Consider the following 17,443-nt stretch of genomic DNA (forward strand, 5'->3'; position numbering starts at 1 on the left):
ACAGGAGAGAGCCCAGAGGAGTCCTATCAGACAGGAGAGAGCCCAGAGGAGTCCTATCAGACAGGAGAGAGCCCAGAGGAGTCCTATCAGACAGGAGAGAGCCCAGAGGAGTCCTATCAGACAGGAGAGAGCCCAGAGGAGTCCTATCAGACAGGAGAGAGCCCAGAGGAGTCCTATCAGACAGGAGAGAGCCCAGAGGAGTCCTATCAGACAGGAGAGAGCCCAGAGGAGTCCTATCAGACAGGAGAGAGCCCAGAGGAGTCCTATCAGACAGGAGAGAGCCCAGAGGAGTCCTATCAGACAGGAGAGAGCCCAGAGGAGTCCTATCAGACAGGAGAGAGCCCAGAGGAGTCCTATCAGACAGGAGAGAGCCCAGAGGAGTCCTATCAGACAGGAGAGAGCCCAGAGGAGTCCTATCAGACAGGAGAGAGCCCAGAGGAGTCCTATCAGACAGGAGAGAGCCCAGAGGAGTCCTATCAGACAGGGCAGAGATCAGAGGAGTGCTAGCCTACCCTCACTTACTGGACTTTGTTCATGCTTGTGCTTCAGCTTGAACAAAGCCATGATTATATAAGCCATGGTTTCTATAAAAAGGAAATAAAATGTTCTTATGAAGTATTTTGGAAAGCATAATGTTTTGCCAAGATGTACAACATATAAAAAATCTTTTTAAATCTTTCAGTTTTAATTCTGGCCAGTAGGCCTAAGGCTGGGTTCCCATTACGTTTTTCCCCATACGGGAGCGCATACGGCAGGGGGGAGCTAAAAACTTGCGCTCCCGTATGCGCTCCATTATGTATTTCATTTCAATGAGCCGATCGGAGTGAAACATTTGGTCCGGTCGGCTCATTTTTGCACCGTATGCACTTTTACAAGCGGACTTAAAATCGTGGTCGACCACGGGTTTAGGTGTGGGGAAAAATTGCATACGGGGCAAAAATGAGGTGACCGGACCGAACATTTCACTCCGATCGGGTCATTGAAATGAATTACATACTGGAGCGCATACGGGAGCACAAGTTTTTAGCTCCCCCCTGCCGTATGCGCTCCGTATGGGGAAAAACATAATGGGAACCCAGCCTAAAACTAAGCTGAGACTTCCTGTACTGTACAGCACAGACAAGGAATTCAGTGAAAAGTGAAGCCAGTAGATAAAAGCACACAATAAAATTATGTCTCCCTGTAGAATGACCTCTGATCAATTCACAGAGATTGCTCAATAATGTCTGCAATTCATCTGAATGGACAGCTCCTGTCCATTGCCCTCTATATTCATGGGTCCTGCCTATTATTTTACTATATATAAAGCATATCACTAAATGCTGCTAAACACACTATAGAGCTCCCTTTGTTCATTCCACTAAAATGACGGGTCTTTAGCAGAGAAAAAATCATATATGTTAGTTTTTTTTCCACTAAAGTCTTGCGAAGTAACTGCATCTAACGGAATCCCAATGGCCTCATTGAAAGTGAATGGGACCTGTGGAGATCCATTGATGTCAGTTGTGTCACCCACTGTTCCAGCCTCATTATCGGCAGCTCTAACAAGGCTGAACAAGGCCTGAACAGAGCTCCGTGATGCTGATGTGAACATGGCCTTAAATAATAAGGTTTTTAGTTACTTGATCAAATCAGGACAATAAAAATCTAGATGACACATTCCCTTGAAATTTCTGACCTCTTAGACAATGGTCCTGATTGCAGTTGCATCTGCCAGACGTGTAGGAAGAAGATAGAATTATTGTAAAACTGAATCCACCTTTTCTTCATAAAATGGTTACCATAAGATATGATTTTTCCCAACCTTTTCTAACATGACAAAAAAAATTACAAAGAAAGGACTTTCCATTCTCTTGACACAAGAACTGTACTACAATACAATACTTAAAAGTCACAAGATCATGGAGAAAGGTCTCTAATCTGTTGTTCCTATTTCAATGGCCTAATAAAATCAGGAAAGCTTCTAAAAGATCCATCTCTAAATGGGTCAAATCCACTATATTTGAGGCTCAGGCAAACAGGTTCCAGAAGGAATAAAAGCTCACTCCACTATGGGCATGGCAGTCTCCTGATTTGTCAGGCAGCATTATGGTCTACTCCAGGCTTTTTTTCAAGCACTAAAAGCTGAAAGTATCCTCTCTAAAACCTTTATTTGGTATGATTGCTGTCATGTGGCCAAATTGATAAGATAGTATTATGACTAGCCGATAATTGGTTCTATGACTTCTGTATATTCCCTCCCTTAGTTTGGTTGTAATGTTGCTTAAATAAGTAATTTTTAAACTAGGGCTGCTCTGGAAAGGGGCCTTTTTACCTGTTCCTATTAGGACCAATGGGGCATCTCTTGGTGGTGCTGTCATGATGGACTTGTGTAAACCAAATTATTGGCTAGTCATAATTTTATGTAACAGAACAGAATAGGCTGCACTCACCACTTAATTTCATCTGTGCATCATTGTGAGTCCAAGATGGGCGTACACATAGCGGGTGCTTTCAGCAGAAAGAGTTACATATCTTTTGCGCCGATCAGCGCATCGTCTGACTCCTAACTTAACCCTTCAGTAAACTGCTACATTTATACAGTCATACCTGCTACTCACCTGAACGGTGATTGCAGTTCCGGGTTGTGTGTGGTCTCATTCCATCTGTGCTGCGTCTGTGCCAAATCCCTGGGGTGGTGGAACCGGAAGTCGCCACGCTCACTGTGTCACGTGATCCCGCTCACATGATCACCGCTGCGCCCCCTGCCCGGGGAGGAAACCTCTCCCCACAGTGATATAAACGTGTCACTGAGGTGCTGAACATGTGACCAGGGAGCAAAGCAGCCACGGATACCGCTAATTCTGATGGCTACGCGCTACAGAGAGGGAGAGAGAACATGCATTTGATTAACCCCATATTGGCTGAAAGATAAGTGCAATTCATAGAGAAAGGATAAAAACAAGTGTACATTAAGGTTAGTATATATACACAAACATGATTCTGAGCAAAAAAGAACATTAGAGAAACACCGACATATCTGTTTTATCGATTAGACCTGGGGGGCCCATAGCATTTGTTTGCAAAATCCACTTTGCTTCCTGTTGTAATAGTAGCCTATTTCTATCTCCCCAGTTATATGGGCAATTTACCACCTCTAGGCCTGTGAATTTAAGAATTTATGCTCCCGACATGATCGACTAAACTGGGAGATCCTATGCCTGTGCGGACTGATTTGAAGTGCTCTCGCACTCTGTCTTTCCTATATAAAAAAAAAAAAGCTTGAGGAATTTAGCTTCGAGGTTAAATTTACAGAGAGAGCATTGTCTGCATTTAAAAAGACCTTGGGGGTGGCGCCTTCTAACCATGTGCTCTTTTTTTCTTCTTTGAATTGATTACTGCCCAGTACACTGGCCAGGGTTTTATTTCTTCTATAACTAAACAAAGGGTGTCTTTTAGCTGTTTCTTTTAAATCAGGGTCGCTTTCTATAATACACCATTGTTTACAGATCGCGTTTTGGATAACAGAATCCATACTTGTGTGCTTAAAAGAAAAAAAAACGAATCTTTTGTCTGTTTTCCTTTTACTTTTCTCTTTTAGCAAATCTTCTCATTTTAGGGTTTTAGCTTTTTCATATGCTTTCTGGATTAACCCAATAGGATAACCGTGTTCTTCTAATCTACTGGCCAAATCTTTTGCCTGTAAATCGAAGAAGGCGTCATCGCTATTAGTTCTTCTTATGCGGACAAATTGGCCGTATGGGAATGGCTATTTTGATGTGTGGGGGATGGAAACTCTGGAAGTGGAGGAGGGCGTTAGTGGCCGTAGCTTTTCTAAAATTAGATGTTTTTATAATAATAATGATAATTTTATGTTTACCAAATCTGTGACAGAGGCTTTTGATGCAGATATAAGCAGTTAAAATAAACCTCTATGCCACAATAACCGTTATTAATTAATTTTAGTTTAGAAAGTTGAGAAGTAACTTGACATCTGTGAGTTCTGCAAATGTATACTTTAGTGATACAGTGCTCTATATGTGTTAATGGGAAGGTAACGTTAAATGTCAGAAATTACAACAAAAGTCATTGTAGTTATACATAGTTCAGGCCAAAAGAACACAGCATGCTATGTTCCAGGACATATCAATATAAAAAAAGTAACTGGTGGTGAACGTTGTCTTCCTGAGATCATTCATTCTGCTCAGCTTAAATGTGTGTCAAACCTTTACATGTGCAAGTAAGACCTTTTGGATGTTCTTGAAAATGTTCACTTGACTCTTTTTTTTTTTTTATTAGTCCCAGATTTGCAGCTCTAATACCACAGGGCTGTGTGTGTAACAACACAGACTATTTCTAGATCACAGAGCCAAGTAGAACAAGGGTTTTCTCAACTTTTAACTCCTACTTTGCTAGCAAAACATATATACATCCCTGTTTAGTTGTATTACAATGTACATGTTTGAATGGTGGAGAATTGCATGGCAACAAGGATATCTGACCCTTAAGGCATTCGTGTCATTAATATGAACTTTGGACAGGTCGTCCAGACATGTCAAAAGTTTAGTTTGCATCGGGTCTCAGACCCTGCTGCAATTGTGAGTAATAGTGCACTTCACTACCTGGACAGATCCAACTGATTTACTCCGTAGCCAAATGCAGTGAATAAGTCAGATTTGACTGACAGAGGGGAATTAAAGGGGTTATCCATTATAAGGTGATTTTTAGTACTTACCTGCCAGAACTGGGTATTTCCTGTTGGATTTTGTTCTCTAAACTACACATCCCACAGTTCCATGCTGGAAAGTTTGAGATCACTTTCCTTCCTCCCACACATCAGCCACCCCACCCATTGAAACACTGTGTTTTCTAACCAGGGGGCCTACAGCTGTTGCAAAATTGAAGAAGGATAGGCTCCCTCTGATCACCTGACTATTGAGGTCAGGTCTTGACGCTGTTTAAAATAAATATTGGGCGATAATCACAGAAGAGTTGTGACACCCCCATCACACACAGACACTATATTATGAACTACACTAAATTTACAGCTGCTGTAGCATAATCAAATAAAAAAAAAATCCTGGAATACCCATTTAATGCACGTGCTGCTGCACACTTCAGCTGGCTATTATTTGTAATCACTAAGGGTGTCAGGACTGAGACCCATCGCGATCTAAACTTTTCACATGTCTAGAAAATGGATATCAATGACACTAACACTTTAACTATCCTCGGAACTTCATGGGCAGCTGATAACCTTCTATGTTAACTATAGACAGATATAATGCAATTCTTTGTGCACCTTGCTCAAAATAGAGCTTTTATCACATAAATCTGTAAAACTACACAAATCCTTCAAGGACTCATATATATATTTAAAGGGGTACTCCATGCCTCTTGTGATGTCACGCAATGCCCCCTCTGTGCAAGTCTATGGGAGGGTGTGTGGCCCCGCCCATAGAATTGCACTGAGGGAGCGTTGCGTGACATCACAAGGGGCATGGCCGTGATGTCACGACCCCCGCAGCCCGCACTTAGCATTCGGAACAAAACGTTCTGGACGCTGGGGCAGTGGAGTATCCCTTTAACACCATTCAACAATTACACCAAAAGAAGGGGCCAAAATATTGGTTATCAAAATTATAAATCTTTATTACAAACTTAATAAAAACAATCCAAAGGATTAAAAATGGCAGTATTATAAAAGCAGTTACACACACAGAAAAGATGGAGGTGAGTATATCATATAAAGCGTCTAATGGGGATGATCAACCTACATAATAATAGATCAAACGGTAAAGCTGGATTGCTGATATATGCCATATCCAGGAAAATCAACAAGACACAAACAAGACAAGCATGGTAATAATGATAGTTATATACTACAGGGAAAAGGACTGGAAAGGTCACATATAACATATAACAGACCGGCCAGACCATATGCCCCCATACAATACCTCACCTCACCCCGAACGCGTTTTCGCTAAGGCTTTGTCAAGGGGCTCCGGTCTGTTATATGTGACCTTTCCTTTCCAGTCCTTTTCCCTGTAGTATATAACTATCATTATTACCATGCTCGTCTTGTTTGCGTCTTGTTGATTTTCCTGGATATGGCACATATCAGCAATCCAGCTTTACCGTTTGACCTATTATGTAGGTTGATCATCTCCATCAGGCGCTTTATATGATATACTCGCCTCCATCTTTTCTGTGTAACTGCTTTTATAACACTGCCATTTTTTTAAATCCTTTGGATTGTTTTTTATTAAGTTTGTAATAAAGATTTATACTTTTGATAACCAATATTTTGGCCCCTTCTTTTGGTGTACATGTTACATAGGCCTATGGTTTTCTGATATTGTTAGTGCCTTTTTTGTTTCTATGTATTGACCATTCAACAATTAAAACACAGGGAGCTGGCACAGCTAACCAGATGATATCCCAAACACCTTCAGCAAGGAGGACCCAGCAAGTTCAGCAACAAACAGGATGTTCCTCTAAATGTGTATACATTGGATATACAGGGCCATACTTTTATTTTTTGCACCTTTCCTTTCATCTTACTACACATACATAAGTGGAACCAAAAAATGGTGTGTGCAGCAAAAATAATATTGTTTTTCCCACTTGCTTGTCTTACTTGTGATGTATTGCCCTTGGGAATGTGAGCTCATTGATTTATCCCTAGAAAGAAGAAATGGGGGGGGGGGCTCAATCACACCATCACCATGTATACCTTGGGGTGCTACCTCTCACCCCTGAGGAAATCACATGAAGTAACGAAACGTGTGGGGTTTTCCTCTATGGACATGGGCTGATGACTAGGGTTACTGTTCCTCCCTTCCTTCCTCTGTCTGTGATCCCCGTATCTTGTGGTGATATTTCAGCTATTCTTGTGTTTATTTATCACTGTGATTGTTATTGCATATTGATTGTATTATTTTAAGTTTGGATGACATTATCATACTTTGATCCTCATCTTCATATCTGGTGTTCCTTATCATGGTATAACAATATTGTGTGGAATATTTTGTCCATCTGTTGTATAGTTATCTAACATGTCGTTATCACACATTGTTTACCATTTAGGGCCCTTTATTCACAGCAGTTTTGCACAGGCACTTTTTCCAGGATAGGGAGTGATTACCATTATTTTTTACCAATGTCCTTGGGTGACCATCACTTGGTCCCTGTGTTGTAGTGTGGCTCTGAGGAGCCTTTTAAGTGTTTTATCTTTGTGTGTCTTTTTTCTGATGTCTATGTACTTTATTTTTGTTAAATAAAATGTGTTATTAATTCATTATATTTGATATTGGATGTGCATCTGTTATAGCATTCAGTCTTTTTTCCAGTTACATTGATTTATCCCCACATCCGTGTAACTGGGTAAAAAGGATTTCTAAACTAATCTTCGACATCTAGAGATGAAACATATGGCAAAGCATATGTGCTTCAAGCCTGTTCAAGTGGTGTTTGGAGTTTTTAATAACACTTAAATAATAAATTTTACTTCCAACCATATCCTTTGCCATCTCACATTGGTTTGTGCTTGTAAAACTGCACAAGTGAGCTGATACCATTAACTTATTTAGACTAATCTTGGACATATAATGGGGAAAAAAAATGTTTGATTTCGGGCTTATATTTGCAAACCTTTATACATATATGGGGATTTTACTGGTTATAGTAATGGGCCAAAGTTGACAAACAAGTGATGTTTCTTGCACTTATACTTTTGTTTTTGACTGCTGCACATACCCTGATTATAGGCTGCACGTTTGGAAGTGGAGTAAGACAAATGGAAAGGTGCAGAAACATTCAGATTGTCTTTATATGTGTATGGGTATATGGATATTACCTTGCAGTGATACCAATGTTGGTACCAGTTTAATATGTGGTAGCAGGTGTGACTTTGTATCTACAAGACACTGAAGGATTTTAGTAGTTTTACAGCCTTATTTGATAAAAAGTAAATTTTTGATCCTGATCCTCAGAGAACTGCATGATATCTCAGTGTACATTCTAAATAGAGGAAATTAGTTTTTCTTGTGGTGACCCATTCAGTAAAGGCATTGCAGTGCTCTGTTTATTTTAAGAATTTTTTTTAATCTTTTGTAGTAGTTTTCATACAAAACATATGTGATCATAGAATTCTTAAGGACTATGTTAAAGGAATTGTTCAGTAAACTAGCTTCAGTATCATGGCTTCAGTTATAAAGTAAAGCTAATGCACTTAGCATTTGTTCAGTCGTCCCCATTTGGATACTTAACCCCTTAAAATAGTTGCCCAGCAAAAAATTTTTAAAAAATGTAAAGGGTCGGGGTCAATTCCCCAATGGTGCCAAGGTACCCAGTCATTAATACCTTTCAGGTGATTGGCTGAGCTCATGTTCCTTGGCATTAAGAAATGTTATCTGGTAGTTACTGATAGTTAATCTAGTAAAACAAGAGCGAGAGGACTCCTGCTGGTCGCCTAGTCAACTTCCGTAATAAATGGGGATGAGATAACATGAAGTTGTACGCTTTTAACAATCTGTCTATTGTTTACAATTCTACAGCACTAAGAAGTTCAGAACGCCGATATCACTACCAAAGAAAGCAAATGTCACCATATTTACCTTTAAATCCTAGGACCCTTTAGTGCATCAGGCCTTCATATTAAGATAACTGGCTTTACAATTACAATTCAGAACAGAGAACTCCGCATTGATAGTACCAGGAAGCTGAGAACTTTCTAGCTGCCCCTGTTCTTACAGAGTTGACATGGCAAGAACATTGTGGTTACCAATGAAATATTTCCTAACAAAATAATGGCTCTTATGAGGGAAAAAGTCACAATTTTGTTTTGTTTGGAGCAAACACTAGTATTCTTTGTTATTATGCTATTCGTTATCAGTCAGATTATAGATGTCACTTTGACACTTCCGGGGGATATGTTGGCTTTATTGTGCATATTAGCTAGTAAAGGATATTAACATGACAGTACCCAGAGTGATCTAATAATAAATGTACAGAGTAGCTGCTATTGACTGCATAATGTCCACGTACACCGTGCTTTTAAACCTCAGTATAAGATTTGAAGCATAACATAGCAAAGCATTTAGACACAGTGAGAAACATTAAACCTTAGAATTCTAGTGGTGTCATCCACAGTAACTAGTTATGTTTCTCAACCCTATACTACAACTTATGTCTGCTGTTGTACCTGTCACCTCCCTATATAAAGCGCAAGAGATAATTCAGCACTAAATGCAAGTTCTAGAGAAATGACTTTGCCTGAAAGCAAATTGATACATAGTAAACAATAGTCATTCACATGTTGTTAAGCCCTTACAACGTTTGTAAATATCTACTACTTAAAATACTAAGGCATAAAATATGACAAACTTACCATTACATTTGTGGCTTGCGTAAGGTGCCAGTGCTGTTTTCATTCTGTTTAGCTTCATTTACTGTGCAGTCTTCATGCATATTTGGGTTGCAACCTTACAGTAAACTGCACAGTCTTCTGCCCTTCGTGTAGAGTATAAAAAACACTACAGTAGTAGTAGAGGTGACCTGTCTATGGTGCTGCAGTGTGAAGTGCTGCACAGAACTCTGCTGTCTGTGGGTAAAAATCGCACTAACCAATCTATGGGTTGCTTTTTTTTTCTTCCAGCCAATGGGATTTGATAATTGCTGCAGTGTTATGCAACATGTCATAGTGTTGGATGATTGTCCATTGAAGCTAGCATCTGCCTTACAGAAATAAATGTGAATATCATATAAAAAGGGCTACATGGGTATAGATTATTTAGTCCTTAGTGTAACATGTCTTTTAAATTTAACTGTGATGGTCTATTTCTAAGGATGTGCCTCAAACCTTTGCTACTATACATCATCCGTTATTTGTTTACAAAATGTTTATGTATAAAACAGCATAGCCGACTACGCTATCATGTACAGTTTAAGAACAGGTATACCATTGTTTACCATCTAAGTAGATGCCAAAAAGATAATCTTGGCATCCTATGGGTGAAAGATACCCTATTAGCCATTTGTGCTTGGAATTGTATTGTCAGTTTAAATAGACCGTAATAGAGTAAGAAAAACCGTAAGGGACCTTTTTAGACAGGCAGACCATTGATCAATATAAGCACTGATTGGTTCTGGGTCACACAAAAAAACTTTTAGGGTATGTTCACACTGAGGAATTAGAGCGGAATTGAAGAGAAATAATTTCGGTGAGGAAAATGTTGATCATGAACATGTTCAATCATTAAAACAGAATTCAGCATCAGAATTCCTCAGTGTGAATAAGGCAAAAGAAAGTCCTTTAAAGTGTATCTGTCGTCAACAAAAACTTTTTATATAATGTAGATAATGCCATTGGTTAAAAAATTTATATATTTTTGTTGCTGCAGCTACTGCCTGTGTGACTCTGTGATGAGTCCAAATACAGGAAGTGAGGGTGGACAAGCAGGGCTCTGTGCACTTAGGACAAGCAGGGCTCTGAGGTTCTATCATACTCTCCGGACTCACACATCAGAATGATTGACAAGCCAGGAGCCTGCACAGAGCCCTGCTTGTCCTGCCCTCACTTCCTGTATTTGGACTCCTCATAGAGACACAAAAGCAATCACTGCAGAGACAACATTTTTCACCCAAAAATATTTTATAATGGTATTATCTACATTATATAAAATGTTTTTGTCAACAACAGGTACACTTCAAAGTCAATGGAACTTTCATTTTAGGATGAATTGAAGTGCAATTACTCAAGTAAATTACTCTCAAATGCCTCTGTGTGAACACAACATACCCTTAGAGAGCTCAATTATTGTTAATGCAGGGCCACATAAACAGGCCAATTAGACTATTCTTGGCCGCACATTGCCAACTTAAACAGGAAATATGTGGACAACTAAAAAATGATTTTTAGGGTCTCGCAATCCCAGTGATTGGCCAAAAAATCAGCCTTTGTTCATTTGTCGGCTATTCACCGGGTCTTTTACACAGGGTAGTAATCTGTTTTTCTTAATTCACAAAGTTGAGTTTAGTAACAGTGTAAGACATATTTAACTTTGTATATTATCTGCAATGTGTAATGATATAGGAAGAAGATTCTAGTGTAAATGGCATAGAATTCAAGATTATCAAGACCTTTCATCATGGAGCACGAGTTGATGCAATAGCCTGGAGTCCAGAAACCAAATGTGATGCTTTGCCTCCCCTTCTCAGGTACTTCTGTTTTAACCACTTTGGGGAAGATTTATGAAAACCTGTCCAGAGGAAAAGTTGCTGAGTTGTCCATTGCAACCAATCAGATCACTTCTTTCATTTTTCAGAGGCCTTTTCATAAATGAAATAAGCAACCCGGTCATCCACATAATAGGGTAGCAAAGAAGTGAAAAGGAGCTGCCAAGCCTACATGTGCGACTGGGGAAAACTAGAACTGGGACCTGTCTTTATCGTGGAGTATATGGCATTAGTACCTGAGATGTCATAAACTCTCAAGACAACTCCAATGGTGGATCTTCAGTGAAAGGGTTGTTATTTATCAAATAAAAACATAAAATCCAATAACGCATTTTGTGTGCTGCACCCTGTTCCTTAGATTAAAGGGGTATTCTGGCTTTAGACATTTTATCCCCTATCCAAAGGATAGGGGATAAGATGTCTGTTCGCTGGGACCCCCCGCGATCTCCCTGCAGCACCCGCATTATGTGCGGAGCTGCGTCTCCAGGCTTGGAAACCGGGAGTTTCCGGGACTGGAGACGTAACGTAACGCCCCACCTCCCATAGACATGAATGGAGGTGGTGTGGCGTTCCGTCATGTCACATCTCCAGTCCCGAAAACTTTGTTTCTGAGCCTGGAGACGCAGCTCCGCACATAATGCGAGTGCTGCAGGGAGATCGCGGGGGTCCCAGCGGCAGGCCCCCGCGAACAGACATCTTATCCCCTATCCTTTGAATAGGGGATAAAATGTCTAAAGCCGGAATACCCCTTTTAATTTAAGGATCAGACATCATACCCCTATTCTTTGGATAGGGGATAAAATATCTAAAGACGGAATACCCCTTTAAGAAAGTGAATGCAGAAACTTAAAGGGGTACTCCGCACCCCTAGACATCTTATCCCCTATCCAAAGGATAGGGTATAAGATGTCAGATCGCCGGGGTACCGCTGCTTTGGGCCCCTGGGATCTCTGCTTCTGCACCCACCTGTACGGCTTCCACCTCACACCGGCAACGCTGGAGGCTTCGGAGCCCGACCACAATGGTGGACGAGCGTGACTTCACGACTCCGGCCCGTGTGAGGTCACGCCCCGCCCCCTCAATGCAAGTCTATGGGAGGGTGCGTGACTGACCTCACACGGGGTGGAGTCGCGACGTCGCGCTCGTCTGTCATTGTGGTCGGGATCCGAAGCCTCCAGCGTTGCCGGTGTGAGGTGGAAGCCGTACAGGTGGGTGCAGCAGCCGAGATCCCGGGGGCCCACAGCATCGGGACCCCAGCCATCTGACATCTTATCCCCTATCCTTCCTCAAGGAATCTGATCCTTGAAGAAGCTGTCCAGTCCTACACGTTATTGGCGAACAATAGTTTCCTGCATGGGATGAACACGGCAGGCGATAACTTTTTCCTTTTATGCCAGCCTAAGTCCTTACTTAAAGGGGTACTCCGCCCCTAGACATCTTATCCCCTATCCAAAGGATAGGGGATGAGATGTCAGATCGCTGCGGTCCCACTGCTGGGGACCCCCGGGATCGCCGCTGCGGCTCCCCGCTATCATTACTGCACAGAGCAAGTTCGCTCTGCACGTAATGACGGGCAATACAGGGGCCGGAGCATCGTTATGTCATGGCTCCGCCCCTCGTGACGTCATGGCCCGCCCCCTCAATACGAGTCTATGAGAGGCGGCGTGGCGGTCGTCACGCCCCTGCAATAGACTTGCCTTAAGGGGGCAGGCCGTGATGTCACGAGGGGCGGAGCCATTACGTCACGCTGCTCCGTCCCCTGTATCGCCCGTGCAATAATACTCGCGCTGTGCAGTAATGATAGCGCAGTGCCGCAGCGGCAATCCCGGGGGTCCCCAACAGCGGGACCGCAGCGATCTGACATCTTATCCCCTATGCTAGGGGCGGAGTACCCCTTTAAATATTTTGTGGGCTCACAATCTGTACACAATGTATTGAAACAAAGTATTTGTACGGTTCTCTTTGTAAGTAGATCTTTGCTTGTTTGACTTTTAATGTACAGTTTTTTCCTTTTAAATCTAGATTTTGTACAGCAGCAGGAGATAAAACACTCAGGGTTTTCACTTCAGATTTTCATGAGCAGAATGAATACAAGGTAAGGACTAGCATTACTCTGTTTTCATTTTTGTTTGTTTTTTGTGATCGATGTGCTGACCCTTTATGTTACCCAGCACATTATTATTTCTTTGTAGACCAAGGACTTAATTCATTATGTATTGACCCTAAACTATTAGGGTTCAGATTTAGGGTGCACAAGTGAATTTGTTACTTTATTTGATGCTGTTACTATATTTGATGCTTCTCACTAATATTCTTCGTCCCTTTTCGTTGTTTCTGTGGTCAGACCATACTAAACTGCTCCCATCTAAAAGGTTGTTTTAATTTTTTATCACTAGTGTGCAAATGTACTGCGATAAAATGTATATCTGGAATAAGAATCTGAAGGTTGGAATAGCCTATTTCAGGTTGTGCTGCACTTTTCATTGTAATGAATGAGGTACTTGGTTCTCAGTTTTTCTTTATATACCTATAAAAGAGAATGTGTCGGCAGTTCTGTGCCCTCAAAACTGCTGACCGTTCCATATAGAGGACAGAGAGAGTCAAGACAGTCAAGAAGTTTCTTGTCCAGGGTGTTTGTGATAGTAATGGGCAGCTCTTCCATGATAAGTGCCCATAGTTTTGTGCATCCCTGTACTTTCTCTCTCAGCTTTGAGTGACAGCTCTGGCATCGAATCAGAAGACCACTTGGGATGCCAATCAAAGCTGAGAAGAGGGCCTTGAGAAGTGCTCATAAAGGATCCCTTTCCTGTGCACGTGCAATAGAAGTACAAATATTTGTAGTGTGTGTTTTAAATGTCTCCCCTGTCTATATGGGACCAGATTCAAGGCTGAAAAACCTCAGCAGATTACTTTAAAGAGTATCTTTCTAACAAAATTCTTCAGGATTTTTTTTAATGATAGTAATGGATGTTAAATATCATATTAATAATGCAGTTATATATTGCTAACATACACTGTTTGAAATATTCCCATAAGAGTAATGGTTTCATACACCATAACCCATGGGAAATTGTTTAATTCAGCACATTCTATGAGGCGAGTGTGCATACCTATTTTATAACGTAATAAAGTTGCAGATTTTTACACAAACCCCTGATTTGGCATACCGGGGCAGCCATAGATGCACATCATTTTTTAAGAGACCTATACCCCTTAATGTATAAGGAGCAGAGTATTCCCCTGCAAATTAGCTATTGACTGGCTCATAAAACCCTGGCCTATACTAAATCTGGACCTAAATGTACATTAATGTGTCCTGTGGCTTTGGTCAAGAGGCCACACATAGATTGCATATTATATCGATCTTCAAGAAAAAAAAATATGTATGTCAGTACAAAAGAATGCTTAGTCCATGCTCATTTTGTGCAGTAAATTTCTACAATATGCAAATTTTTATTGTATCTTTGTATTTTTTTTAAATGATTTAATACCTCTTTAAAATAATCCTCTTACCTTATGAAATTATTTACATGTTCCCTCCAATTACCATTTGGCAGGTCCTGCAGGGTCATACTAGCTACATCAATGACGTGGTTTTTTGTTCATACGAAGGAAATGAGATTGCAAGTGTCAGTGATGATCACACGTGCCGGTAGGTGTTTCGTTTTTTTAATTTTTTTTTTAATAGTCATGGCACTTATGAAATATAATAAAGTACTTGTGCTTGGCACGAAGATAATATTTTGAGCTCTTTCTCTGTATTTTGACAAGATGTTCAATTCAAAAGGGTTGAATTACTCGCCATGGTGGTTACAGAGGAGACACTTCCTTGTGATAAAGGGGTATTCCGGGATCAAACATTTTATCCCCTATCCAAAGGATAGGGGATAAGATGTCTGATTGCCGGGGGCCCGCCACTGGGACCCTCCGCGATCTCCCTGCAGCACTTGTATGCGGGGCTGCGTCTCCAGTTTCGGAAACCTCCTGTCTCAGGGACTGGAGACTTGACGCCACGCTCCCCTAGTGACATCATGCCACGCCCCCTCCATTCATGTCTATGGGCCATTACGCCAACTCCAATAGACATGAATGCAGGGGGCGCAGCGTGACGTCACAAGGGGGGATAGGGGATAAAATGTGTGATCCCGAAATACCCCTTTAACCTCTTAACCCCTTAAGGACCAAGGACGTACCGGTACGTTCTGAGTCCTTTCCCTTTCTATAACGCGGGGCCACGACGTGGCCCCCCCGTCAAAGCGGGTCGGGCCCGGCCTCTAACAACGGCCGTGACCCGTGGCTAATAGCGCGCGGCAGTGATCGTGGTGCTGCGCGCTATTAACCCTTTAGACGCAGCGTTCAAAGTTGAACGCCGCATCTAAAGTGAAAGTGAAACCATGCCGGTTAGCTCAGGGAGCTGTTTGGGATCGCCGCAGCGAAATTGCGGCGTTCCGAACAGCTGTAGGACACGAGGAGGGTCTCCTACCTTGCCTCCTGGTGTCCAATCGCCGAATGACTGCTCAGTGCCTGAGATCCAGGCATGAGCAGTCAAGTGGCAGAATCATCCATCACTGGTTTCCTTTGAGAAACCAGTGATCAATGTAATAGATCAGTGTGTGCAGTGTTATAGGTCCCTATGGGAGTTATAACACTGCAAAAAAAAAGTGAATAAAGATCATTTAACACCTCCACTGTTTGAATCACCCCCCCCCCTTTTCCCATTTAAAAAAAAAAAAGTGTAAATAAAAATAAACATATGTGGTATCGCCGCGTGCGCAAATGTCCGAATTATAAAAATTTATCGTTAATTTAACCGCACGGTCAATGGCGTATGTGCAAATAAATTGTGTATTTTTGGTCACTTTTTATATCATGAAAAAATGAATAAAAAGTGATCAACAAGTCCGATCAATGCAAAAAGGTACCGCTAGATCACGGCGCAAAAAATGAGCCCTCATAAAGCCCCATACGCGATAAAATAAAAAAAGTTATAGGGGTCAGAAGATGACAATTTTTAACATATAAATTAGGGATCGACTGATTATCGGTATGGCCGATATTATCGGCTGATAATCACGATTTTGGGCATTATCGGTATGGGCAATTACCTTGCCGATAATGCCCCGCCCCGCGTCCGACCCACCGCACCGCGTCGCACCCCCCACCGTAGTGCTGGGCGGTATACCGGTATGAACCGGATACCGTTTTTTTTTTCTCCCACGGTAAGGATTTTTGCCCATACCGCTATACCGGTCGGGCCCCTCCCCCACCCTCCGAGTCAATAAAAAAAATTAAACTTACCCGTAATGGGGGTGGTCCGGGCCATCCATCCTTCCTGTAGTGTCAGGCGGCATTCCGGGTGGAGGGTGAACCGGTCCGGGCTGTCCTTCTCCAGGGGTCCTCTTCTCCACTCCGGGCAGGCTCCGGCCTAGTACGCTGCATAGACGCCGATACGCCGTGACGTCAGGTGCGTCACTGCGCAGCGGCGTCTATGCTGCATTACTAGGCCGGAGCCTGCCCGGAGTGGAGACGATGACCCCCGGAGAAGAAGGACAGCCCGGACCGATTCATCCTCCACCCGGAATGCCGCCGGACACTACAGGAAGGATGGATGGCCCGGACCACCCTGACAGGTAGGGGGAGAGAAGCGGGTGGCGGCGGCGGCGGCCTATGGAACCGCAAAAGCCACTGCAGTGCATTGATTTAAAGCGCCCGCTTTAAATCAATGATCTGCAGCGGTGTCGCGGGGGGATAAATAGCCGATAACTTATACCGGAATATCGGTATAAGTTATCGGCTATCGGCCCTAACCTCCACCGATTATCGGTATCGGCCCTAAAAAAACGATATCGGTCGATCCCTAGTATAAATTTTCCTGCATGTAGTAGAAGTACGACAAAATCAAACCTATATAAGTAGGGTATCATTTTATTCATAAAGACCTACAGAATAAAGAGTGTAATTTTTACTGAAAAATTTACTGCGTAGAAACAGAAGCCCCCAAAAGTTACAAAATGGTGGGGTTTTTTTTCAATTTTGTCTCACAATGATTTTTTTTCCGTTTTGCCTTAGATTTTTGGGTAAAATGACTGATGTCATTACAAAGTAGAATTGGTGGCACAAAAAATAAGCCATCATATGGATTTTTAGGTGCAAAAAACGTAAGGTAAGGAGGAAAAAACGAAAGTGCAAAAACGGAAAAAACCCTGGTCCTTAAGGGGTTAAGGAC

At 41.9% G+C, this 17,443-nt stretch overlaps 1 protein-coding gene across 2 annotated transcripts in view; it reads left to right on the top strand.

Annotated features, from left to right (window-relative positions):
* Positions 1–17,443, top strand: part of NUP37 (nucleoporin 37) — a 66,551-nt gene that overhangs the window by 10,846 nt on the left and 38,262 nt on the right. For both annotated transcript variants that reach the window (XM_056574556.1, XM_056574557.1), the window contains exons 3-5: positions 11,075–11,199; positions 13,240–13,312; positions 14,775–14,869. In XM_056574556.1, the coding sequence (XP_056430531.1) occupies positions 11,075–11,199; positions 13,240–13,312; positions 14,775–14,869 (293 nt within the window). The remainder of the gene's footprint in view (positions 1–11,074; positions 11,200–13,239; positions 13,313–14,774; positions 14,870–17,443) is intronic.

This window comes from Hyla sarda, chromosome 4 (assembly GCF_029499605.1).
Source record: "Hyla sarda isolate aHylSar1 chromosome 4, aHylSar1.hap1, whole genome shotgun sequence".
Taxonomy (NCBI): Eukaryota; Metazoa; Chordata; class Amphibia; order Anura; family Hylidae; genus Hyla; species Hyla sarda.